This window comes from Rhagoletis zephyria, unplaced genomic scaffold (genome assembly GCF_001687245.7).
Source record: "Rhagoletis zephyria isolate East Lansing unplaced genomic scaffold, Rhagoletis_zephyria_1.1 Rzeph_scaffold_00193, whole genome shotgun sequence".
Lineage (NCBI taxonomy): Eukaryota > Metazoa > Arthropoda > Insecta > Diptera > Tephritidae > Rhagoletis > Rhagoletis zephyria.
In genome coordinates this window covers 266,942-290,355 of record NW_016157277.1, presented here as the reverse complement: position 1 = coordinate 290,355, position 23,414 = coordinate 266,942, and the positions used below count along the sequence as shown (strand labels likewise).

The following is a 23,414-nucleotide window of genomic DNA, read 5'->3' as shown; positions in this document are numbered from 1 at the left end:
GCAAAAGAGTACTGAACATTGTGTTAGTAGTTCTTTTTTTTGTGAAAATTGGTAAAAAGTTCTTAAAAATATATGAGTGCAAAACTGAAACATCTGCCTTAATTTGCATTTTTGTCTGCTGGTTTTTTTATTGTTGTTGTACTGACTTCAAATCATTATGAGAGAGGGAATAGGGATGTACCAACAAGAATATACAGCAAAAGTATGAAAGTCGTTAGAACTTGGAAATATAGCGGTGGCTGAAACAAAAAGTGTTAAACCATGTTACAGTTTTGCTCGTCACTGTATCTGTGTTCGTATGGAAAAGCAGCTTATGTCGAAGGACTGGATTTAGTATAAGTCGGCATTCGCAGCATGCGATTGCGAATGACTCACAGGCACTGAGCCGTTGAACAACGTTTGGCAAATAAACGTGCCAGAAATAGTTCCGATACTAGCAAGTCAATATTCTTATTAAGTCTTATCGAAAAATTTCTTGTCGTTTAAAGAATAAAGGGAATGCCGCATTATACTAAAGCCATCCTTTGACATAAGCCACTTTTCCTTACGAACACAGATATATATGTATGAACAGTGACCCACACTCAAAATCACACAGTGATATTATCATAGTATTCTCAATGATTTTTCATTCTATATTTTTTCATTACTTTTTTATAAAAGTATAGCTCAATCTCTAACAAAAGCCATATAAACCTAAATTGCAAAATTTCTGCAAAAATTAGAAAAAAATCAAAAAATTTCTTAAAGATTTCGAACTTTTTAATAAGAATTTCTATTAAAAAAATTTATATGCAGATTTGTAGCCTATTAAATCAGTCACCGATGTTGTTTGGCGCAAAAATAAGTAATGAGAAAAGGGCTTAGCCATACTCGAAAAAAATATCGATGTCTGCAAAAAAAAAAAACAATTACTCGATATATCGATTCTGACATCGATATATTTGCAGCTCTACTGTTAAAGAGGGCTTCGATGGCTTATTTACTGTCCGTACATATGCTTCTAGCAATTGTAAATGCCAAGCAGTACGCGGGAAAAGCACCGACGACAATTGTAACACCAATCCCTTATGTTACCGCAAAAGAACAGCCGGTATCATATCTGGAACCGACTGTGAAAATAAGCTCCCAGGTCATTTATGAGTATAGAATTGGGCAAATGCCCTTGCGGTAGAGTTTTGACTTTAGTATGCATCGGAGTAGATAGGATAGATAGGAAAGCAGGATTCGACGTGAGAGAATAAAGTCTCATTTCTGCACAATCTTTGGGATGAACATCTTTGTGTTGTACTTTACCTCATGGTTATGGTTCTTCTGACTGCTGCATGGTAAGGTGTTTCTAGCAATTTAAGATGCTTTTGCGCCGTGTCCGTAAATTACGAGTCCAAAGTAAATTTTTCCTAATATAAAAGCCCTTATTACATTTACTTGTGTAGTTATATGAACTAAAGAATACTTGGATGATAAAAATTTTATAATATTTACATAGTCTAGCAAGTAAGCTTATTCTTACATTATGACAGTGCTGCTTAAAAGTAAGTTTATTGTCAAAAATTATTCCCAATATTTTCAATGTGTCAGTATAGTGGATGATAGGGGTGTCATACACGGAGAGAGTTGGATGTATACATTTCTGTTTTCTGCATATGTTAAAAAACCAAATCTTAGCTCCTGAAGATTTGGACCAATTGCGGTAAGTCTTAGAAAAAATATAATGGAGCTAACTTTGCCAAAGGCTATATTGAATAAAATAACCGAAAGTGGTGATCCTTGTGGAAGACCATTAAAGAGAGGAACAGTTTTTGAATAACAGTTATCGACGCGAACAGGGAACTTCCCGTTGTAAAGGAAAGACTTAACAACATTGTACATCCTCTCACCATTTTTCCAACGTAAAACTTTAGATATGCAGGGGAGGAGGGAAATGGGTTTGTAGTTAGAAACTTTCAATATTTTGAAATTCAAATACTATAAGCTGACCATGACCTTAGTTGGACGTAGAAGAAATTTCATTTGAATTTGATTCCTAGTTGAGTTAAAAATGGCAACCGAGTTAGAAACGAGACAAACCATTTTGCACGAGTTTATAAATGATCCGGCCTTAAGTACACGTAAAATTGCTAAAAAATTAAAGATTGCACTATTTGACAGTTTGCAGGGTTTTAATCGGTACAAATAAGGCCTGACAGTTACGAGAAAACCAGGGAGCGGGGGTTAGCATGGTCAAAGTGATAAAAACAGTGCTCGGAAAGTCCTCAGTGCGTTTTCGCGAGATCCGAAGATTTTGTCGCGTTATGTTGCAAAATCCCTACGGAGATCGCAGTTTTTCGTACAAAAGGTAAAGCGGAAAGCTTCATTGAGATGTTCTACAGCTCAAACAGCGCCAGACCGAGGCGCAAAGTAGAATGTTACAGCGAAATCCCGCATTCGGAAGTTGTATGAATTCTAAATTAAAAAATACAACTGCATTGTTATGGACTACGAAACCTACTGCTATAAAAATTCAAAATATATTGCAGGTCAAGATTTTTATACTGGTGCAAGTCGTCAAGATGCCCCTGAAAGTTGTAAGCTGAAAATGAAGTCCAAATTTCCAAAAAACCACATGGTTTGGCAAGCTATTTGTTCCTGTGGCCGTAAGAGCAGCCCTTTTTTCCCATCCGGGACAATGAATGATCAAGTTTATCGGGGTGAGTGCCTCAAAAGGCGTCTTCTGTCATTTATCAACAGATAAGGAGTAGGCCACCGTTCCAGGCGGACATGGCAACCTGCCACTATGCCAAGGACACATTGCCGTGGTATAATGCAAATAGCATCAATTTTGTACCTCACGACTGCAATCCACCCAATAGCCCAGAGCCACGTCCTATTGGGGAATATTGGTCAATTGTCAAAGGAATCTTGAAGGAAACAGGTGAAACAGTGAAAAATATTGAAGAGTGCAAAACAAAGTAGTTGTGCGCATCGCGTAAAGTCGATGATGCAGTCGTGCAGAACATGATGNTGCAGAACATGATGGCGCGTGTGCGATGAAAATACCGATCACTTGCATATGGAGCAAATAATAACTAATATTTTAACATTTTAATAACATCTAAACTTCCAAGTTATATAATACGAAAAAAAAATAATTTCAAAGCCCTCTAGTTTGTTTCTGGTAGTAATTTCTAAGTGTCGCAGTTTTGGTGTGTTCACCCTTTATGTATGTATATATTTATTTATATAACGTTACTTACTTATTTCCATATCGTACACGATCTTCAAAGGTGACATAACTCATAACTCAAGAAAAAGTAGCATAACTTCTGACCGTATTAAAGTTTAAATTTTTTTTTTTTTTAATTACTCATCAGAAAACAAGGAATCTGAATTTTAGTATAAATGCTGGAATGGAAAAAAAGGTGATCGATTTTTTGGTTTGAAAGCTTGATTCTTATTTATTAATAATAATAATAGATTGGCGCTTACACATATGTTAGTCTTTGGCCGACCTTCTCCTCCGATTTATGGCGTGCGCCTTGACGCTGTCACACAAAGCGGAGGGACCTACAGTTTTACGCCGACTCCGAACGGCGATTGTATTTTTATGAGAAGCTGTTTTTCATGGCAGAAATACACTCGGAGGTTTGCCATTGCCTGCCGAGGGACGACCGCTGTTAAGAAAAAACCCTTTTTTCTATATTTTTTGCGATGTTGCTTTGACCAGGGTTTGAACCCAGGTGCTGCGGAGTGGAAGCGCGCACTGAGTACCACTACACCAGCACTATTTATGTATATTGAATATGGTAATATTAGTCAAAAAATAGAAATGTTAGTTTTAAGCATGGTTGCCAACTTGGTGCTTTAAGCACTAGATTTAGTGCTTTTTGAAAATTATTTAGTGCCTAGTGCCTTTTTTAGTGCTTTTTTTTCTGAACTAAAATTGCTTCGAGGTAGTTAAAAGCTGAAAAAATTTGAAATATTTAAAGCTGTGGCAGCACTGCATTTACAAGAATCTAAAATACAACCATGATTGATAAAAACCTGAAGTTGCAAACCCACCTTGTTAAATTTTATTCGCGTTGAAAATGATAGTACGCAAATAAGTTAAGTATTTCTTTTTTTCTTTTCTAATCATTTGTAAAAATTTTATTTTTTTTTTACCACCTGAGTAAAACACATCGTTTCTTGGTGCTGAATCCAAATCTGGCTTCACAATTGCTCTAGCACTAGAATTTTGAGATATCCTAACCTCAAAGTGCCAAAAACACGGTTTTTAGCGATATTTGAGGTTATATAATGAAAACATCAAATTATTTGCTCAATTCTAATTAGGGCATCATTTTCGTTTGTTGCGATTCGATATTTCTTTCTCGAGATAAACCAGTTTTAATGTGCAGTACTTCGGTATTATGTTATGAAAAAAGCATCCCTTGATTAAAAAAAAATTTGGAAACACTGGTTTTACGTACCATTTTAGTGTGCTTTATCAAAAATAAAAAATAGTTATTTTAAGCAACAAAAACCACACGTTGCAAGTCCAAATTTTAAACAATTTACAAAAACGAGGAAAACTCGAGTTTTTCGAGCCATCAAAGTTCCGAGTTTTTTAATTAGGTTTCTTAGAAAAATTTTGAGTGCACTTTTGTAGCCTGCAGTAGCTAGGGCTTACCGTTGATTTTTGGCAATATTTTGTTATTGAAGATTTCCGATAGCATCGCGATAGTGCCTACCATTCATCGATAGTGGTGTCAAAGTTAAATTATCGATACTATCGATAGTGCCATCGATAGTTTTGCAGCTCTACTCAACGAAAACAGTTGTGAACCGCAATACTTTACATATTTATAACTACTGTATTCGCACTTTTGGATGTTACCAAGGTACTTTTGCTTAATTTTTACAGGTCTGCCTATCGCTTGAAACACGTTGAAAACGGCAACTATTTTAAGACGTGCTCTTACGTAGATAATTATTTTGGCAGCGACAGAGATTTACTGCTACTGCGGTTGTTGCCAGATTAGATATAGTTTTAATTTTCGAGTGACAGATAGGGTTCTTCCACTTCTTTGATATGAAATTCATACAAATTCATGATGTCCCGTTTGAAAAGTTCGGTGGAGTGCAATAAGCCCCGCGGAAATAACGCCCATGGCCTTTATTTCCTAAAATAAAAGAAACAAAGCCCGCGGGCGTTATTGCCTTTTCGAAAAAGAAATTAAGCCCTTGGGCTTTATTGCCTTTTGCCGGTGCGCATTATTTCCCTTTCGATTTGGCAATAACGCTCGTGAGCTTCATTTCCTTAAAAATGAAATAAAGCCTGCAGGCCTTATTTCATCTTTATTGTGGCTCTTGTCTCCATTTTAGAATATGTACATCCAGAACCCCCTGTTCTAAATAAGAATTAGCTAATATGATAACATTTAACTAAATATTTGTTTTCCTTTATTATACGAAGAAATTGAAATTAACAAATGTCAGTGCATATATTTAATACATATTAAAGAACTGCAAAATTCAACATTTTCTGTAAAAATATCTTTTTCAAAAATTTCATGCATTGCTAAGTCATGTCAAGTCAAGGTGTTATGCCATGTCATTCCATCTCAAACATACTGTTTTAGCATGTCGTTGCTACTTAGCTAAGCTGTTGTGCTTCTGTAGCATATTTTTAATACTGTTTGATCCTGCCTTGGATGAAAATATATACAGGTTTTTAATTAGACAATTCTTTAATGCATTTTACAAAATCTCTTCCCGTATATAAAATGTAATTAATAATGCAGACTATGTCGCATGTGTCGCATGTGTTGCTTGTGTTGACATGCATAGATTTGATGCATGATTTGATTTCAATTATTCGACAGTGTCTTCATATGTTACTGTGAAACATGTATGAGCGACATAATATGAACTGGCACTTGCATGATGTGACACATGTCGCTACCCAACAAGCAAAATAAACTTAAAGAAAGTTTTTTTTAAGTTTTCAATTATAAACATTAAGCTTACAAAACGTTGATTTTTTGTTTATAAAACGCTTGAAAGTAAGCGTAATATAATCGAAAAGGAACATTGGTTATAAGCGTAGAAATATAAACTTGTAATAAATGTTCAAAAGAAAGCTTTGTATAAGCGTAAAAGTGTAAACTTATAATAAAGGTTCAAAAAAAGTTTTTTATAAGCGTATCAATATAAACTTACTAAAAATTTTCAAAAGAAAGCTTTTTATAAACATTTTTATAACCCTTTATTTAAAGATATTTCATTAAAAACTCATACATAGATTGCTTAACATCTAGAAACTAAACGAAATGTGAATTTTCGGCGGACTTATCTACAGTCGCGAAAATATAAATAGGGAATAGACATTTTAGCATACAAATTCACAATAACACATACAAATCAAGCATAAAAAAAGTTAATTATTACATCTTGTTGCGTGCTTTCAATTACTTGCGGTTATTGGCAAATCGGAAAAGCGACATTGATGCAGCTATATATTCCGCTTCATCGCCGCCATTCTCATTTATGAACTTTTCTGAAAAAAATTTAATACATTTTTAATTGAATATTAAACTAAGAAAGGATAAGGGGAACTCATCATTTGAAGACTCGAATGCTCCACAGATTAGCGCAGCGGGTCCTGGATTGGACTTTTTTTACCACATCGGCATATGTATGTATGTATGTACATGTGTATGAAAATAAAATAATTCAAAGTTTCAACAAAAAAGGAACATAAAAAAGTAAAAAGTTAAAGCTTGTATTACCATTTAGATTAGTACGCCTACTGTGCTCTGCAAACCATCTGTTCAAAGTTTAAAATGATTGGCCGAGCTTCTCCTTCGATTGGCGGTGTGTGCCTTGATGTCACACAAACTACTCGACCACGGCTGAAGTGAACCACTGAGAAACCTAAGACGCTGAGAACAAATATGCGAATCGCATTGAAGGCTAAAAAAACAGTAACAATTTGCCTTTAATTTAAAATAATTCGCTAATCAGTTATTGGCAAAAATACCGTTCGATTTTATTCGTATACTGCAGAAGGGAATTTTACGCAGAACTACACTGTATGACAAAAATACAGAGCAATTCGTTTCAAATACATTCCATTTTATGCAAATGTATGCCTGCATACATAATTGGAATGTTTCAGTAAAATAAATCCAGAGAAAATACTACTCACGGGCTTTATTTCCTTTTTTATGAAATAAATCAAGCGGGAGTTATTTCCTTTTATTGGTGGGCGCTATTTCCCCTTCGAAATGGAAATAACGCCCATGGGCTTTATTTCTCTTTTTTGGGGAAATAGAGCCCATGGGCGTTATTTCCGCGGGCCATATTGCACTCTACCGAAAAATTCATGTTGCCATCGACAAGGCGTTTAGATAATCAAGATAAAAGCCCCGTCGTTTTCAATGTGTTTCAAGTTTAGCTCGTTTCTGTAACAATTCTCTACCAAGGCGAATCCAATGTTCTTTACTGCTAATGAGTAGTAGAGACTGACGTACATACATCACCGTGCGACAGTAAATTTTACACACAAAAATAAATATATTCGCAAAACTAAGGGTAAATTATAGTGAAACTGCCTACTTAGTTTTTCTCTCTGACGTCAGAATTTTCCTCAAAAGAACTTTAAAATTTAAAAATATGATTATTTTAAAAAATTATTTAAAAAATTCGGTACAATGCACTATGAGAAATTTGGCCCTATTTTGTGGCCAAAATTCTAACAGTTGAGATATCAATTTAAAACTTGGCTCAGTAGTAGGACAAGAAGTAGTGGCCTTGCCATGCAAAAACAGATGCCTCGTACATTCCATTTTAAATATCGACTCGAATCCTCCACTGACCTTAAGTTTAAAAGTTTCTCTTTGATATCTGACAGGTTTTTTTCCAACTTTTACATTATAACACCGTGAATTATTTAATAAAACTAATGATTTTGTACCAAGTTACCAAAGAAAAATTAGAATTTCTTTAATATCGCACAAAATCGCAGTATAAGATTATGGGGAAATAAGAGATCAGAGACTATTCTACCGATTTATGATGAGTTTTTTAAACGTTTTTAAACATTTTTTTGAAACACTAAATAAACTTTTTTTTTTTAATTGTACAATTTTACTTAATTAATTAATTTTAATTTCACTTAAATGCGGACGTTTCTTTGGCACAACCTTTAAACTATAATACAAGTTTTAATTGGTAAATATTCTGCTAACCGTCACTCTTTCTTTCCATTTTTCACTTTTGATACACGCATTTGAAAGTGGCACAAAATCAAGTTACACATTTTTCGTTTACAGAAAATTTCGAAACTATCTGTTTGAGGGTTACCAAATCAACGGTAAGTCAACTTATCGAAAAACAGAGTATACAGTTTTTTACTCTGAAGTTTTCTCTGTAAGATAAGACAAAAAAAATTAATTTCAAGCAAGTCAAGAAATTGACTTTTGGCCACAAAATAGGCTCAAATTTCCCATAGTGCAATGTAGGATAACATTAAGGGTATCATAAAAAGAAAAAATTCTGTAGAATTATACCAGGGTAAATTTTTTCCTGCATAAGGACGAATGGGCATGGAAAATGTCCTTTACAAATTTTGCGCTTAAATATCCTTGAAAATTTGCAATATTTTTATTTTTTTATTATTATGTGAGGACTAATGTATGCATGACCTCATCATCGAATTTCGTCCTGCAAACTTCATCAACTTAAAAAGATAAAATTTATTATAAGCGCATTTTCAATGCCTATTCGTCCTTGTAAACCAAAAAACTTTATAATTTTTAAATTCTACAGAATTTTCTCTCATGTGGTACCCCCGATGCAGCGAAACCAAGGTGGCGCCTTCCGCGGACCGCTAGTCCCCTCTTTCTCGATTTGACAGCATCCTTTCGCTGACGTCACACTAGTGATGAATACTAAATTTTTATATTGTACCTAAAAGTAGATACATGTACCTAAACAGTAAACATGTATTTATATGTGCATACGTTTTCGGTAGTTGGTGGACTACATCTTCCTTTTGTACCATAACAATTTTGGTACATACATGAACAATATTTTACTACGTTCCAAATGTACCTAAAATAATGTGCTTGTACCGAATGTACGTTCAAATTTAGGAAGCTGAAGAGTAGGTAGAATTCAACCTAGTTTTACATCACTATTTCGCACCACTTGTTCGCTTCTTCCTCTTCTTCTTCCAAATTATTCTTTTCACTCTCATTCCCAAAATAATGTGACGTCACACCCAGTTGCACTGATTTTTTAAATAATTTTTTTGAATTAATCCTATCTTTAAAATTTCAAAGTCCATTGAAAAAAGATCCTGTCATCACACAGTGCCGCCTAAGTGGGCATAAATCGAAAAATTCGTTATCTGCAATGTGAACTTGTCTGGTATTTTTGTAAAGACAATTTATCCACTAAAAAGAATTAAACAGTAATTTCCCTAAAAAATTAACTATATACCGCCAGGAAGCCACTAAAGTCGACAGATTTTATACTAGGAATTTTATTAAGCCATACCCAGGCGGAAGCTCTTCACAGGAAAAAATGTCAAAAATATTTTCTTTGAAATAAAATCTTGATTTGACCTTTCTTGTTTCCATATAGATAGTAGAGAATTACTGGAATTAAAATTTTGGAATAAAATTAAACACAGGGTGTCCCTGCGGTGTTCCAAAAAAATATTTTTTTTTAAACAAAATTTCAAAAAAAGCTAAAATTTAATGGAATGAATAAAAAATATATGTAAAAATAGTTTATTTTTTATTATTTTATTAAATAGCACGGGCTTTTAGCTTTCAAAAGAAGAATTAAAAACCTGCCCATTTTTTGCACTTTCTGAAGTATTGCGTTTTTCACTAAAGCATGAAATAATTTTTTCATTTTTTGTCCGTGCCTTGAGATCTACACGATTCGTTCCATTTTCAAAAATAAAGTGTCAGATTAAAAAGCTTAACCTGTGGACAATATTTAAAAGTTTTATTTTTTTTAAAGAGTTGCCAACTGTTAAAAAATTAGATTGCTAAAAAATTAGATTCAGATTTTTTCATAAGTTAAATGAGTTATTAAGAGATGGGTATCAATCGAAATGTGTATTAACAACATGTAGAGAGTTGCCACCTGTTTAGAAAATAAAATTCCACTTTAATTAAAGGAATTAGGTAATTGAAATAGATAGTCACCATACGGGAGTCAGACGAAAGAGGTTTAAGAAGGTTTTAGCCTAAAAATATTACGAATAGGGTTGCCACCTGTTTGTAAAGTCGAATTTATTAGTCGAATAAACCTCAAACCATAGGATTCGCCATCGTATTTGGTGTTTTATTACAAATACATACATTGTCAATCAGTAATTTGTTCTGATTACATTCCTTTTAAATTACTGGACTCTTAAATTAACTCAGGAATGTTTTGACTCTCCGCTTATTTCTTGCTAAATATGTCAAATTTTTTCATTTGTCTTGTACTCATATTGATATACATATTTCAGTTACCTTGTTCCCTTAATTGTCATTTGGCACCTCACTTTTGAAAATAGAACGAACTATATGTACAAACCTATGTAAAAGCCACAAGAACCCAAATTATCAACTTCAAACTGCATTTACAGTGAAAGTATGAAAGTTAACCAAAAACCTATTGCATTTTTGAATTCAGCGGCCTCAATTTTACTAAGAAGCGAATTTCAATTAAAATCCGTTCATAGTTCAATTTTTGACCACATTTTATATGGAAGGGAAGCACTGTGCATCAGAGTGAAAAATTAAAAACGCAGTTTTACTATATTTGGCCCATAGTTTCGTGAGTATATCGATTCTTTCGTGTGTTTTGATTTTTTTTTTTTTGTTTTTGTCGCACGGCATATTCTCTACCAGTAGAGAGAGAAATAATCGGTAGAGAAGAGTTACAGAAACGAGCTACAGATTGCACGTTATGGATTAAAATGATCTGAAGAAGTAGTAATAATTGCCACATTCGATACGCCAACTCTTAGCGAGTGGCGAAACTAATGAAATTAATGAGAACAGAAAATTGGCGAATCGAAAGCGGCTAGTAAAAACTTATTCGTAAATTACACTGGCTAAAAAACATGTGTGGTACAGTTTTCCATAGGATTATTTCCGTAGATTGAGAATCTGCCTTTTAAATTATTCAATTCGCTCTAGTTTTCGATATCTTTGTATAAAAAACGATTTTTTTTTTAGTTTTTTGGATCTTTTAAAAGAAAAAGCTCAAATTTTGTCCAAAATTAAAAAAAAAAATGATTTCGCAAACATTAGGCACGAAAGAAAATGGTTTTGTTAAGGCTATAGTACTCTGTTCAAAGCCGTGAAATTAAGCACATTGTTTTCACGGGATATTTTGACACCTCAAAAAGAGTAGTATAAACAAAATCAAACCAACAATTTCCAACCAAACTGATTTGTGTAGTTCAGGGGCGTATCCAGTAAAAGGTTTTGGGCGCTGCTTTAGTCTACCTTATCTTCTTATATATTTAAAGCTTTCTATGTTATATGAAGTAGAGAGAACTACGTCTAATATAATTTTTTTGCCAGTTACGGCGTTTGCTTTTATACCTTTCACGAACATGAACTGGTAAGACTCATATAATAAAAGTCTTTTCATAATTATCAGCGAGATGAATATTTTTAAGTCTTCCAAGACTTTTATTTTGAGACTTATATTATACAAGTCTTGTCATAATAATTATCATTGAAAAAATATTTTTAAGTCTTTAAAGACTTTTATTTTGGAACTTTATTATAAAAGTCTTTTCATAATAATTATGAGTGCGAAAAAATAGTTTAAGTCTTAAAAGACGGGGCTTGTTCAGGAAAATTTCGGGATTTGTTCGGGACCGTTTCGAGACTAGTTGGGGCCCAGTTCGGGTCTAGTTGGGGACCAGTTGGAAAGCAGTTTGGAACTAGATGGGGAGTAGTTTAAGTCCAGTTGGGGACTAGATTGGAACTATATTACACATATGTATAGTCCCGAACTGGGCCCAAACTACTCTCCAAAATGTCCCGAACTGGTCACCCACTAGCCCCGAGCTGGTGTCCAACTAATCCCGAAATGGTCCTGAACAAGTCTCGTTCTTTAAGACTTAAAAAATTGTTTCGCTCTCATAATTATTTCGAAACGACTTTTATGATATAAGTCTCAAAATAAAAGTCTTTGAAGACTTAAAAATATTTATCTCAATGAGCATTATTATCAAAGGACTTTTAGTTCCAGTTCTGAAATCGACAGACGAAAGAAAAAAATATCATGTTTTTTCAATATTTTGGAAGAAATGTGTTTTCAATTTGAAATTAAATTTGTTTGAATGATTGTAAGAAATGTATGTTTACATACCTTTAGCTGTAGCTGAGTTTGCAGAGGTACTCGCTGATATTTCTTAGATTCCATACGGTCCCAAGATGTGTGTTGTTAACACACATTTTAGTTTTGTATTACCAAGCTATGAAAAAGCATCTGCGAAGCACAGAATAGAAGCGGATTTGAACGAAAAAGCCACCGAACGCATATCTATGTAAAGTAAACAACCCCCCCGCTGCATCCCTTTTTCGATAGTTCCGAACTAGTTCTAAATTCGTTCTGCATCCCTTTTTCTATAATTCCGAACCAGTTCTAAATTCGTCACTTTAGATATAGAAATTAGATGAAATATTAGTTTTTCAAAAGTACCACTTTTCGCCGATTTTGGCCTGGTGGGGATCTAGTTCCTATCGGACTAGTTCCTTTTTGGCGATAAAGACCTAGTACGGAACTAGAAATTGGATTCACTAGTCCGAAGTTTCCCTGCAGGGTAACGACAAACACAACATTTTAGTGGTCAATGGCATCGGTTCATAAACTATCAGATACAATTGAATAAACTATCAGTAAAGATAAGAAAACCATAAGATCAAACATATCTTCAATCAATTTTGACATTGACGTATTAGTTCAGTCCCAAAATCTCATTAATACTTAAAAACAGCGATTTTATTATACTAGTAGGCTCGGGCAGACGTTGTTCTGCTACACACAGATACATAGGCAGGTTAAATGCATCGTATAAATCATTTTTACGATTCATTTGATATCGAAATTTACACAAGTAATTTTTAGGAAAATAAAACCGACTTCAACTCTCATATAAAATATATATATATGTATATATATATATATCATGATCCACTGATCGGATCTTAACCAGATTAGTACGGGACCACCTCTGAGACACTAACTTTCCGATGCAAAAAGAACTATCGAAATCGGTTGACGCGGTCCAAAGTTATGCTGTAATACGGTAGACAAACGGGCTCGATTATTTGCATAACCAGCCTTAATTTGCTTTAACTCATGCATTTTCCTCTTTAAAATGAGCATAAGCAGCCGAACAAATGCACGAAATTTTTGGGAATTAACTCGGATCCGGGGAATTTTCGATATACAACACTGCTAAAAACGGCCAGTTGTTGTCTTTTGTACAAGTAAGCAAACGAAGCAGTCGAGTTTCGCGTACGCGGTAGCCGAGTGGTGAGAGTTGCGAGCTGCCAGGTTCGATACTCGGTTGGAGCGATTGCGACAAATTTTTTGTTTTTATTATTTTTTTATTTTATTTTATTTATATATTTAATTTTACTTTATTTTAGTTTCATTTGCTTTATTTTATATCACATTTCTTATTTTACTATTAGTTAATTTTAATTTTTAGAGATGAATTTTGTTAAAAATACAACAACAATTAACTGAAAGTAACGTAAAAAAATATAGAGCTCTGTAAGGGTAAAATTTTAATTTGTATTTATGCTTATTAATTCAAATTAATTTTCTCCGTCTGTCTACCATATAACATACATAAAAAAAAATATATTCCGACGAACTGATAACCTCCTTTTTTGGAAGTCGGTTAAAAAGATTGTTACTATTGTTCACTACGTTTGAAAAAAAACCATCTTTGGTACGGTTCAAACATCAGCCAGGGGAATGGATAACTTTGGATGGTGTCCAAATGGTAAGATTTTTGTTGCTGTTGATGTGCGCATGTTTATATGTATACACGTAGGACAGTGAGAACGCACTATAATCTGACGAACGATTGCAACCCTGCGTGTGGTGAAAGGGGAACGGACTGGTAAGACGACAAGACCACAGTATATACAGTAATAAACCTTTTCGCAGATTTTCACCATTTGGTCCCAGAGGAGTACTTTTGGGTTGTGTGGTGCGCTTTCGTTTTGCGCGCACGGCAACACTTACTGTGGGGAATTTCGCCTCATGATTAGAAAAAGTTCATTTCGAGCATAAAATATACATAATTATGTGTTATTTATGAACAAAATGTAGGTTAAGTATAATATTCATCTTTAATGTATGCTGATATTCATGCTTAATGAAAAATAATATCAATAGTTATCCCTAGAATACTAACCTTATTTTTTATTCCTTTAATACTAACGTTCGCCTGTGAGGCAACTTTGAAAAAAGTACAAATTCTGTCTTTCTAAAACCTTAAATTTGTTTAAAAAATAGGCTTAAACATATTTCATATGTTTTTAAAGTAAAAAATAAAATAATTTAATATTTTTTTTAATATTAACAAAAATAATTCGTATTGAATATAACACATATTTTATAATCTTTTTGAAAGGGGTAATTTTAAAAAATTAAAAACAAAAAACCATTTAAAAGTGAACGCACTCAAACAATCCATAAATTATCTTAAAGGTATTCGTATTTACTTTCACACTTAAAAGGAATTCGTTGTTTATTTTTTCTATTGTGACCTGTACTTAAAAATGAAATCGACTTTTTTGTATCACATTGGGCCTTATGAATAAAAACTAGCAATGCTTTTTTCTTAAAATTTCAGATCCTTTACGAAAGTTATTCGAATAAATCAAGCAAAAGGTTTGAAATCTTAAGAAAAAGCAACTGCTTAGTTTTTATTCATAAGGCGCATTCACTGAAATCTTCTCCCAAATTGTTCTCACTATCGGTTCCATTCAACGATATTTCTTCCAACCATTTTAGAACTTGTTCTTCATAGGAACCCCTCTCGAAAAGNAACAAACATGTTAAAAACTGAAATAAGTACAGCAAACAAAATTACCTTTACTACTAACGTTCGCCTGTCAGGCGTCAAGAGGGCGTGGAACTCAGCCGCGCAAGGCCACTGTACAATGTGCGTTTGCTAACAGCCTCGTACAGCGCTAAGCAGAGTTGGCGCGAACGTATACTTTGATCATTAAAAGCGTTCCTGAAATATCGCGCCGAAACCGAATTCGTTCCGCCTCACAGGCGAACGTTAGTATTCTAGGGTTAAGTACATAATTAACGCTTGTGTTTTATAAACTGGAAAGCTCAAATCGTAATTATAGCATTGAATGGAGTTTTCTTAAATGTAAGTTTAAAATAAAAAAAGTCCATTGTAAGATTATATTTTTATGAAAAACGTAAATTTTGTGAATTTATCATTACTCCGCAAGGGTAAAATCTGATCAGGGTTGTTAATGAGGAGCATGAATTTTGTTGATTCAGAGTTGTATACAAAATTACTGTGGTATGAAAGGGAGCAACAACCGTACTATGGCAGAGTGGCACAAGTCATGACTGTGTAATAGTGCCCGAAACTAATTGCAAAAGTGAAAAGCATTGCAAATTATTTACCTTGTTTATATGGCATCAAACGCGGTATCGAATTAACTCGTGTCCGCGTAGCTCGCTTGAAATGCAAGTGTTTATATCCAACACAAGAAATGAGTCGATCGGACACACTTGCAAACAGAGTTTATCCCGATCCAACCCGTTTTAATAAATGCGTTTTTAATAAATGCGTTTAAACATTTGTGATTGTATTGTCCTTCCTTCAACCGATCGTATTTAATATAGAAGGGAAATGTTTCGACAAGCCTGATTAGAAATGTAGATCTAAGGTGACGAATTTATAACAGGTTGGAAACTATAAAAAATGGATGCAGATCGAACTAGATCTCATCTGTCGAATTAGAAACTGGTTTGGAACTAAAGAAAAGGGGATGCAGAACGAACTAGATCTCATCTGTCGAATTTGGAACTGGTTCGGAACTATAGAAAAAGGGATGCAAAACTAACTAGATCTTATCTGTCTAATTTAGAACTGGTTCGGAACTAGAGTCAAAGGGATGCAACGGGGGATAATTGACAAAAGAGAATTAATGCGTACTAGTCATGGTTCCAAACGCACTAAAACCGAACCAGTTCCGCACTAGTTCGTTTCCCTACAGGGTTTGTACAAAGTTTTTTTTTACCACCTGAGTAAAACACATCGTTTCTTGGTGCTGAATCCAAATCTGGCCTCACAATTGCTCTAGCACTAGAACTTTGAGATATCCTAACCCCAAAGTGCCAAAACACGGTTTTTAGCGATATTTGAGGTTATATAATGAAAACATCAAATTTTTTGCTCATTTCTAATTAGGGAATCATTTTCGTTTGTTGCGATTCGATTTTTCTTTCTCGAGATATACCAGTTTTAATGTGCAGTACTTCGGTATTATGTCATGAAAAGAGCATCCCTTGATTAAAAAAAAACACTGACATAAATAAAAATTATCGATAGTATGAAAAGACTCGCATCGATAATATGTAAAGAGGTGTATCGGAAAAATAAGGAAGTAAACAAAAGTGAGGGAAATAATCGTTTGTACACAAGAACAGAGTATATTGCTTAAGCACATAATTTGTACGTTACTCATAATTAATTGAAAGTAATAGTGTTTTAAATGTAATACGTACCTTGAATTAAAGCAATTCGTCTATAAATTTCATATTTCAAAAATCCTGTACTTTTATCGCTTTTAAATTTAATTTAACTACATATATTAATCGACATAGACCGCAAACATATTTTTCCACTGACTGTTAACGAGTTAAAAGAAAAGTTAAGTGACCTAAGTTTGTCAACGACTGGACGGAAGGCGACGTTACAAGACCGACTGTGCGAGCATTTCGGCTTGACTGTGGGTGATGATGACAGCACTGCTCAGGATAGCGATTCGGTTCAAAGCTATGTATCGCCAAATGGGGGTAGCTCGCGTCCGTCGTTCACACTTCGTGGCATCGAGCGCCCACTAAAAACTTTTTGTGGTTTTGGCCACCCATCCATTGAAGAGTGGCTCGAAAAATTCGAGGACCATGCAATGGCCGTACAGTGGGACGACCTACAAAAATATATCTATGGCAAGCAACTGCTGAAGGGGCGGAAAAGATTTGTATCCACAGTCAGCGGGGTATAGAGAGTTGGGGCTCATTAAAGCGATCGCTGAAACAGGAATTTGGCACGGCAGCCGCCTCAATTGCCGTGCATCGATTGCTTCGAAATCGGCACAAACGTCCAAATGAAAGTTATCGCGAATTTTTGTACAGTCTAACGGGAATTGGCAAACCAGTAGATTTAGATGAAATGAGCTTAATAGAATACTTCGTTGAAGGTATTCCGGATAGTAGAACAAATAAAAGCAACCCTTATTAAGCGAAAACCATTTCAGAGCTAAAAGAACAAATCGAAATTTATGAAAAGGTACGTTCCGGGCATCAACTTAGTTAAAGGCCAGTACATAATAACCGCGAAATGAAAGATAAAAATCCTTCAAACTCTCAACAAAGCGGGTCGCGACATTGCTTCAAGTGTAGGGGTAGTGGTCATTTAGCACGAAATTGCCAAAAAAAGGGCGACTTGCTGCGAATGTAATCAACCAGGACATCGTGCCTTCGAGTGTCCAAAAAGACAAAGCAAGCCGAAAGAAGAAAACGCAAGAGTAAACGCGTTAAAAGCAATACAGGGTATTAGGTCGGCGTCTTGCGTTATCTTTAAGGATTTGACGTGCAACTTGTGCGACTTGTGTTTGATACGCTACGACGTGCTAATAATGATGCTGGGTGACATTGATCTGTCCAACAAGGGACATGAGCTAAGAGGTATCGCCAATAGTGTCTTGCGTACGTTGGGAAGTTTCGAAGTAAAGCTACAGGTTGATGGAGTAGAACTGGACGTAGTGTTTAATGTGGTTAGGGAACGCGATATCGTATAAGAAGCCATCATTGGTAATAGCGTGCTCAAGCAGATCGATTTAATTGTGACCGAAGATAATGTCGAATTCAGGCAAAAAAGTAAACCAGAAGCATCGGAAATCGCGGAGAGTTCAGGTACTACTACCTGAGTTGGAGCTTCTAAAGGAATTTTGGAATTTGTGTAAATGCCGCGGAGGAAGATGATGTCAAGGTTGACTTATTACACCTCAGTAGAGTAGAAGCGCTGAAAATAAAAACTTCAATTCAGAAGTACCGCCGGCGTAAAGTTAGGGAGTCTCCCGTCAAAATGAGGATTTCTCTGATCGATGATGTTCCATTATATCAAGGACCAAGGCGTATGCCATATGCCATTAGGTGCATCGTAGAGGAACAAGTGGCTGAGTGGTTGAGGGATGGGATAATCCAACATAGTCTATCAGAGTACGCTTCTCCAATAGTTCTCGTGTCAAAGAAAGACGGCAGCAAGAGATTATGTTGCGACTGCAGGCGCTTAAATGAGAAATTCATGAAAGACCATTTTCCCATGCCCTTGATTGATGACTTGGTGCACGCGTTTTCACAACTCTGGACTTGATCAATTGATTTTTCCATGCCCGTCTGGAGGAAGCATCACGGCGGTATACCTCGTTCGTAACCCATCAAGGTGAATACGAGTTCCTCTACGTCCCTTTCGGCAAATGTAACTCGCCTGCCGTGTTCTCGCGATACATACTAGCGGTATTTAGAGATCTGCTAGAAAAGGGTATATTAGTGACATACATGGACGACCTCATTATACCCTCCAAGGATAAAGATGAAGGTCTTGCCAAATTAAAGATTGTTTTAGACAGGGCACAAGACTATAATTTGCGTATTAAGTGGAAGAAATGCCAGTTTCTCATGGAGAAGGTAGATTTCTTAGGCTATATAGTTGAGTCTGGAACGATTAGGCCGTCGAAAGCGAAAACTCTGGCAGTGGAAAGTTTCCCAGCATCGTCAGATCGTAAGGGAAGGATATGCTGTGGTCACCAAACCGTTGTCAGATGTTCTGCGTCAGGGAGAAAAGTCCGTTTTCGGGGAAGAGCAGGGAATAGCTTTCCGACAGCTAAAAGCTGCTCAGCAAGCGCGCCGGTACTACGCTTGTACAACCCTAAAGCGATGACTTTGGTGCATACTGATGCATCTATGTACGGGTACGGGGCTGTACTCTTTCAAAGAGATAGCGAAGACCGCCAGTTTCACCCTATACAGTACATGAGCAGGAAAACCACGCCAGTGGAAGAACGTTTCCACTCGTACGAACTCGAAGTCCTCGAGATCGTCTCAGCGTTAAAGAAATGGCGCGTATACTTACTGGGTATTCCGTTCAAAATTGTAACGGATTGTAACGCGTTCACTATGACGATGCGGAAAAAAGACGTTCCAGAGCGAGTATCACGCTGGACTCTTTTCCTGCAAGACTTCACATGGTAACAATATTGGAAAATGACGGGTACGAAGATTTTTATATAAAGCACGATTTACTATACAAAGATCCCGCTAAGGAACTTTTGGTGGTACCTGTTCAGATGGAGGAAGAGATAATTAGAGTCGCACATAATGAGCGTGAAAAAAACACAGGAGGAAGTAGAAAAAATATTTTATATTCCAAAGATAACGGGCAAGGTAGCGAAAATTGTTAGAAGCTGTATTCAATGCATAATCGTGGAAACGAAGGGCGGTAAAGTGGAAGGTTTCTTGGAACCTATATGCAAAGAGTACCGACCGCTCGGAACTTTCCATGTAGACCACGTAGGGCCGATGGAGAAAACCAGCAAGCGGTATAGTTACATTTTCGTAGTAATCGACGCTTTCTCAAAATTCGGGCGGCTTTATGCGACACGATGTACGGGAGTAGACGAAGTAGTCGATAAGCTGAAATAATTTGCGATAGAGGTGCGGCTTTCACTGCAAACGCATTCAAAACGTATTGTGAAAGCGAGTCCATTCAGCACCTACTAATCGCCACAGGGGTGCCAAGGGGTAACGGCCAAGTGGAGCGAATCCACCGAATTATCACGCCAATGCTAACTAAGCTATGTGCGGAAACACCAACGAGCTGGTACAGATATTTGGAACAAGTATAACAGGCACTTAACAACATGCCACCCGGAGCACAAAAATTTCGCCTTTCAGACTGTTGACTGGAGTCGAAATAAGAACAGAAACTACACCGGAGTTGAATGAGTTCCTGGAAAATGAGACAATCGACGAACTGGACAGAGAAAGAGAAAATACACGACGGGAAGCACAAACTAATATCGCAAAAATTCAAAAAGAAACCCGTAAACGCTTTGATTCCAAAAGAAAGGATGTGACGAAATACCGGGTGAACGAATTAGTAGCCATTAAGCGAACCCCATTCGGAAGTGCCTTAAGACTTCGCCCTAAATTCTTCGGACCATACAAGGTTCTCAAAATACTTCCTCACGATCGTTACGAAGTGCAGAAGATCGGCGAGGGCGAGGGCCCCAAGCGAACAACTACGGTCGGTGAATTTATGAAGAAGTGGGTGGGAGCCATCGTTTGAGGCCAAACGATAAGTCAGGTTGGCCGAATGTAGGACAGTGAGAACGCACCATAAGCTGACGGACGATTGCAACCCTGCGTGTGGTGAATGGGGTACGGACTGGTAAGATGACAAGACGAGGGACTAGACAGCGACGAGAACAAAACTTCAACTACACACTAGTTGCGCGACGGTTACCATGCTCGGACGGTATAGGCTAAGTGCTCTTTAAAATTATTAATAAATTGTTAACTAAAACACATTAAATAGTTTTATTGGTGTCTGCGATCCTACATACATACTATATTATTTTGTTGCTATTCTATCTATTTCTCCCCAACACAAACATAAATATGTATGAAGCGTAGCTGCGAATAATATTGGAACACTCCCGTTTCGGATATGGGTAGTTTCGGTGATTAGCGTAAACGAACATAGTGACACAGGATTTTTAAGCACGTTGCGAGAAGCATAGACAAAATTTCGATAAAAAAAAATATTTTTTCCCAGGTTCAAAACTACCCTATCTTTTAAGTTGGAACCAACAATACACACCCACAGAATAGAATTTGCAATATTTTCTAAAGCTTATTTATTTATATTTATGTAGATATTTCGAGAAAAGTTGAAAAAACGAAATAATGGCCTTTTTTAAATAAAAATTTATGTTTTTCTCTAAAAAGGCTTAGGCAGGGTTAGAATTTTTGATTTTGAGTATTAAAGCAGTGTTTAAGCTTTCATATCTTCCCACACAGACAGATATATTGCATCAATTCGGCTGTAATATATTAGTAAACATAACATTGTTAAAATTTTGTTGGCCTGTGTTATAAATGCTAATGAATATATGTTTTCCTTCCACAGGTTGCTTATATGTATGAGGTGATGAGATATAAAACAGATATTTCCAGAGATGTACAAAAACAGCTGTCGGATTTGTTAGACAAAGTTTGCAAAATTTGGACAAAACACAACTTTTCTTTTGAAAGACTGGTGAATTCTGGATTGAGTCTAATGCGTGAAATACATGTTACAGATGCTTCTCTAATACAAATACTTGAACTACTAAAGTACGTCGTTGACAGTGGAAAGAACTTCCACGTTCTGTCTTTTTGGTTGTTTCTAGAAGCGTGCAGCAACCAACCAAAAGACTCTAAAGTATGCATAAGTGCACAAGCAATTCTCAATTGCATAAAAGTACCGGACATCATTCAAGTTAGTATATTTAGAAGAACAGCTCTAGATCCTTGTGCTCCTACAGTTGTTTCAAAATACTATGCACAGATAGAATACTACAGTGAATGCACGATATGCATAAATCCCTATTTTGTGCAGCGCAAGCGTTCGCGCAGTGAAGTTGGTTATGAAGATACTGAGGAAATTATCCAAAATATTGGACACTTGGTATCAAAATTGAAACATTCTTCAAAGCCTATAAAGAAAAGCCATGTTGGGAAGCTAAATAATGTTGTTTTGGATATAAAAAAAATCACTGCCAATCTCTACAATGAAGAATAACAAATGTTGATACATACATACATTCATAGATATGTATATGTATGTATGTAAACTTATGCATTTTATTAGGTTTAAACAAATGCAATGGTTATGTTTTTTCGCTGAGTCACATTAAGAAATTTGGCATATATCCGACTTTCCTCTTCTTCTTGTAGTAAAAGGCCTAAAAAGAGACAAATTAGAAGATTATTTCCGCAACTATTTTCGGAGCATACCTGCAGAACTGGCGGATACGAAACACACTATGCTGCCAACAACAAAAGCACGCATTGCAACCGATGTTATAATATATCTTCTATTTGGGGCCATCGCACTAAGTGAACCAATGAGTATGCCTAAGGCGCCTGGATTCGCGAAACCACAAATGGCAAATGTCGTTATGCCAATGCTGCGAGCCTGTTAAAATAGAAATACCGGTAATGGACTTATCGAGCACATTATCACTTACTTCCAGTTGGCCATTTTTAATGTATTCTCCCAAACGCTCATAGGCTACAAATTCGTTGATTATAGACTTAGTAGCCACAATTTTTGCCACAATATCACAGTCCTTGTTAGGCACACCCATAGCCCAAACTAATGGAATAAATAATTTGGAAAATATCCATTCAAAATCAATGTTTTCCAATCCCACCAAAAAACTGAACCAGTTAACGATGGCATTTAGAAAGGCCACAAATGCAACAAAGGCGACAATGTTGGCTATAATACCCAATACAATGGGTACGGCATTATTAGCTCCATTAGATGCCGCATCCAGAATTGATGAGTCTTCTCTGTGTTGTTATGCATGTAATGGAAAAAATACTTCGTTATAATTGTATGTAGATATGTAAAATGTGCGTGAGTATCAATGTAAGTTAATATGTAAAATAAATAACCAACAAATCGTTCTACTGACATTTTTAACCTTGGACGTGCTTCATTCTTTTGACCCTGTCTGCAGGCTTTGTTAGTCGAAACGGCTAATATCAACTTTGAATTTAAATAAGTAACAAACAACAGTTAAAAACGGAAAATACACATTCATTTCATTGCAGTTATTCCGAAAAAACATTAGTACAATAAGATTAACGATATTTTATAGTACAACTAGGGTTGCACAATCGCTCATAAAAACATCGGTGTTAAGATTGTTCGATGTTGCGGAAATGAAATATCGATGTGTCTAGCATCGATAGTTTGAACGATGTATTGATGTTCGTTGATTGTTTTTTTTTTGTTTTAATAAAACGAGTCATACATAAACATGAGAAACCCTTTTTTTTAATTCTACGGTTGTACTTAAATAGCATACAGTCAG

At 35.7% G+C, this 23,414-nt stretch overlaps 2 protein-coding genes across 5 annotated transcripts in view; one reads left to right on the top strand and one right to left on the bottom strand.

The window, feature by feature from the left end:
* LOC108358014 (uncharacterized) overlaps positions 1-22,126 on the top strand; it is a 124,995-nt gene extending 102,869 nt beyond the window's left edge. The window contains exon 6 of the mRNA XM_017609131.1: positions 21,458-22,126. Coding sequence (XP_017464620.1) covers positions 21,458-22,111 — 654 coding nt within the window. The 3' untranslated portion in view covers positions 22,112-22,126. The remainder of the gene's footprint in view (positions 1-21,457) is intronic.
* CNT2 (Concentrative nucleoside transporter 2) overlaps positions 22,118-23,414 on the bottom strand; it is a 191,988-nt gene continuing 190,691 nt past the window's right edge. For all 4 annotated transcript variants that reach the window (XM_017609127.1, XM_017609129.1, XM_017609130.1 and 1 more), the window contains 3 exons: positions 22,560-22,887; positions 22,327-22,507; positions 22,118-22,274 (listed from right to left, as the gene is read on the bottom strand). In XM_017609127.1, coding sequence (XP_017464616.1) covers positions 22,183-22,274; positions 22,327-22,507; positions 22,560-22,887 — 601 coding nt within the window. In that variant the 3' untranslated portion in view covers positions 22,118-22,182. The remainder of the gene's footprint in view (positions 22,275-22,326; positions 22,508-22,559; positions 22,888-23,414) is intronic.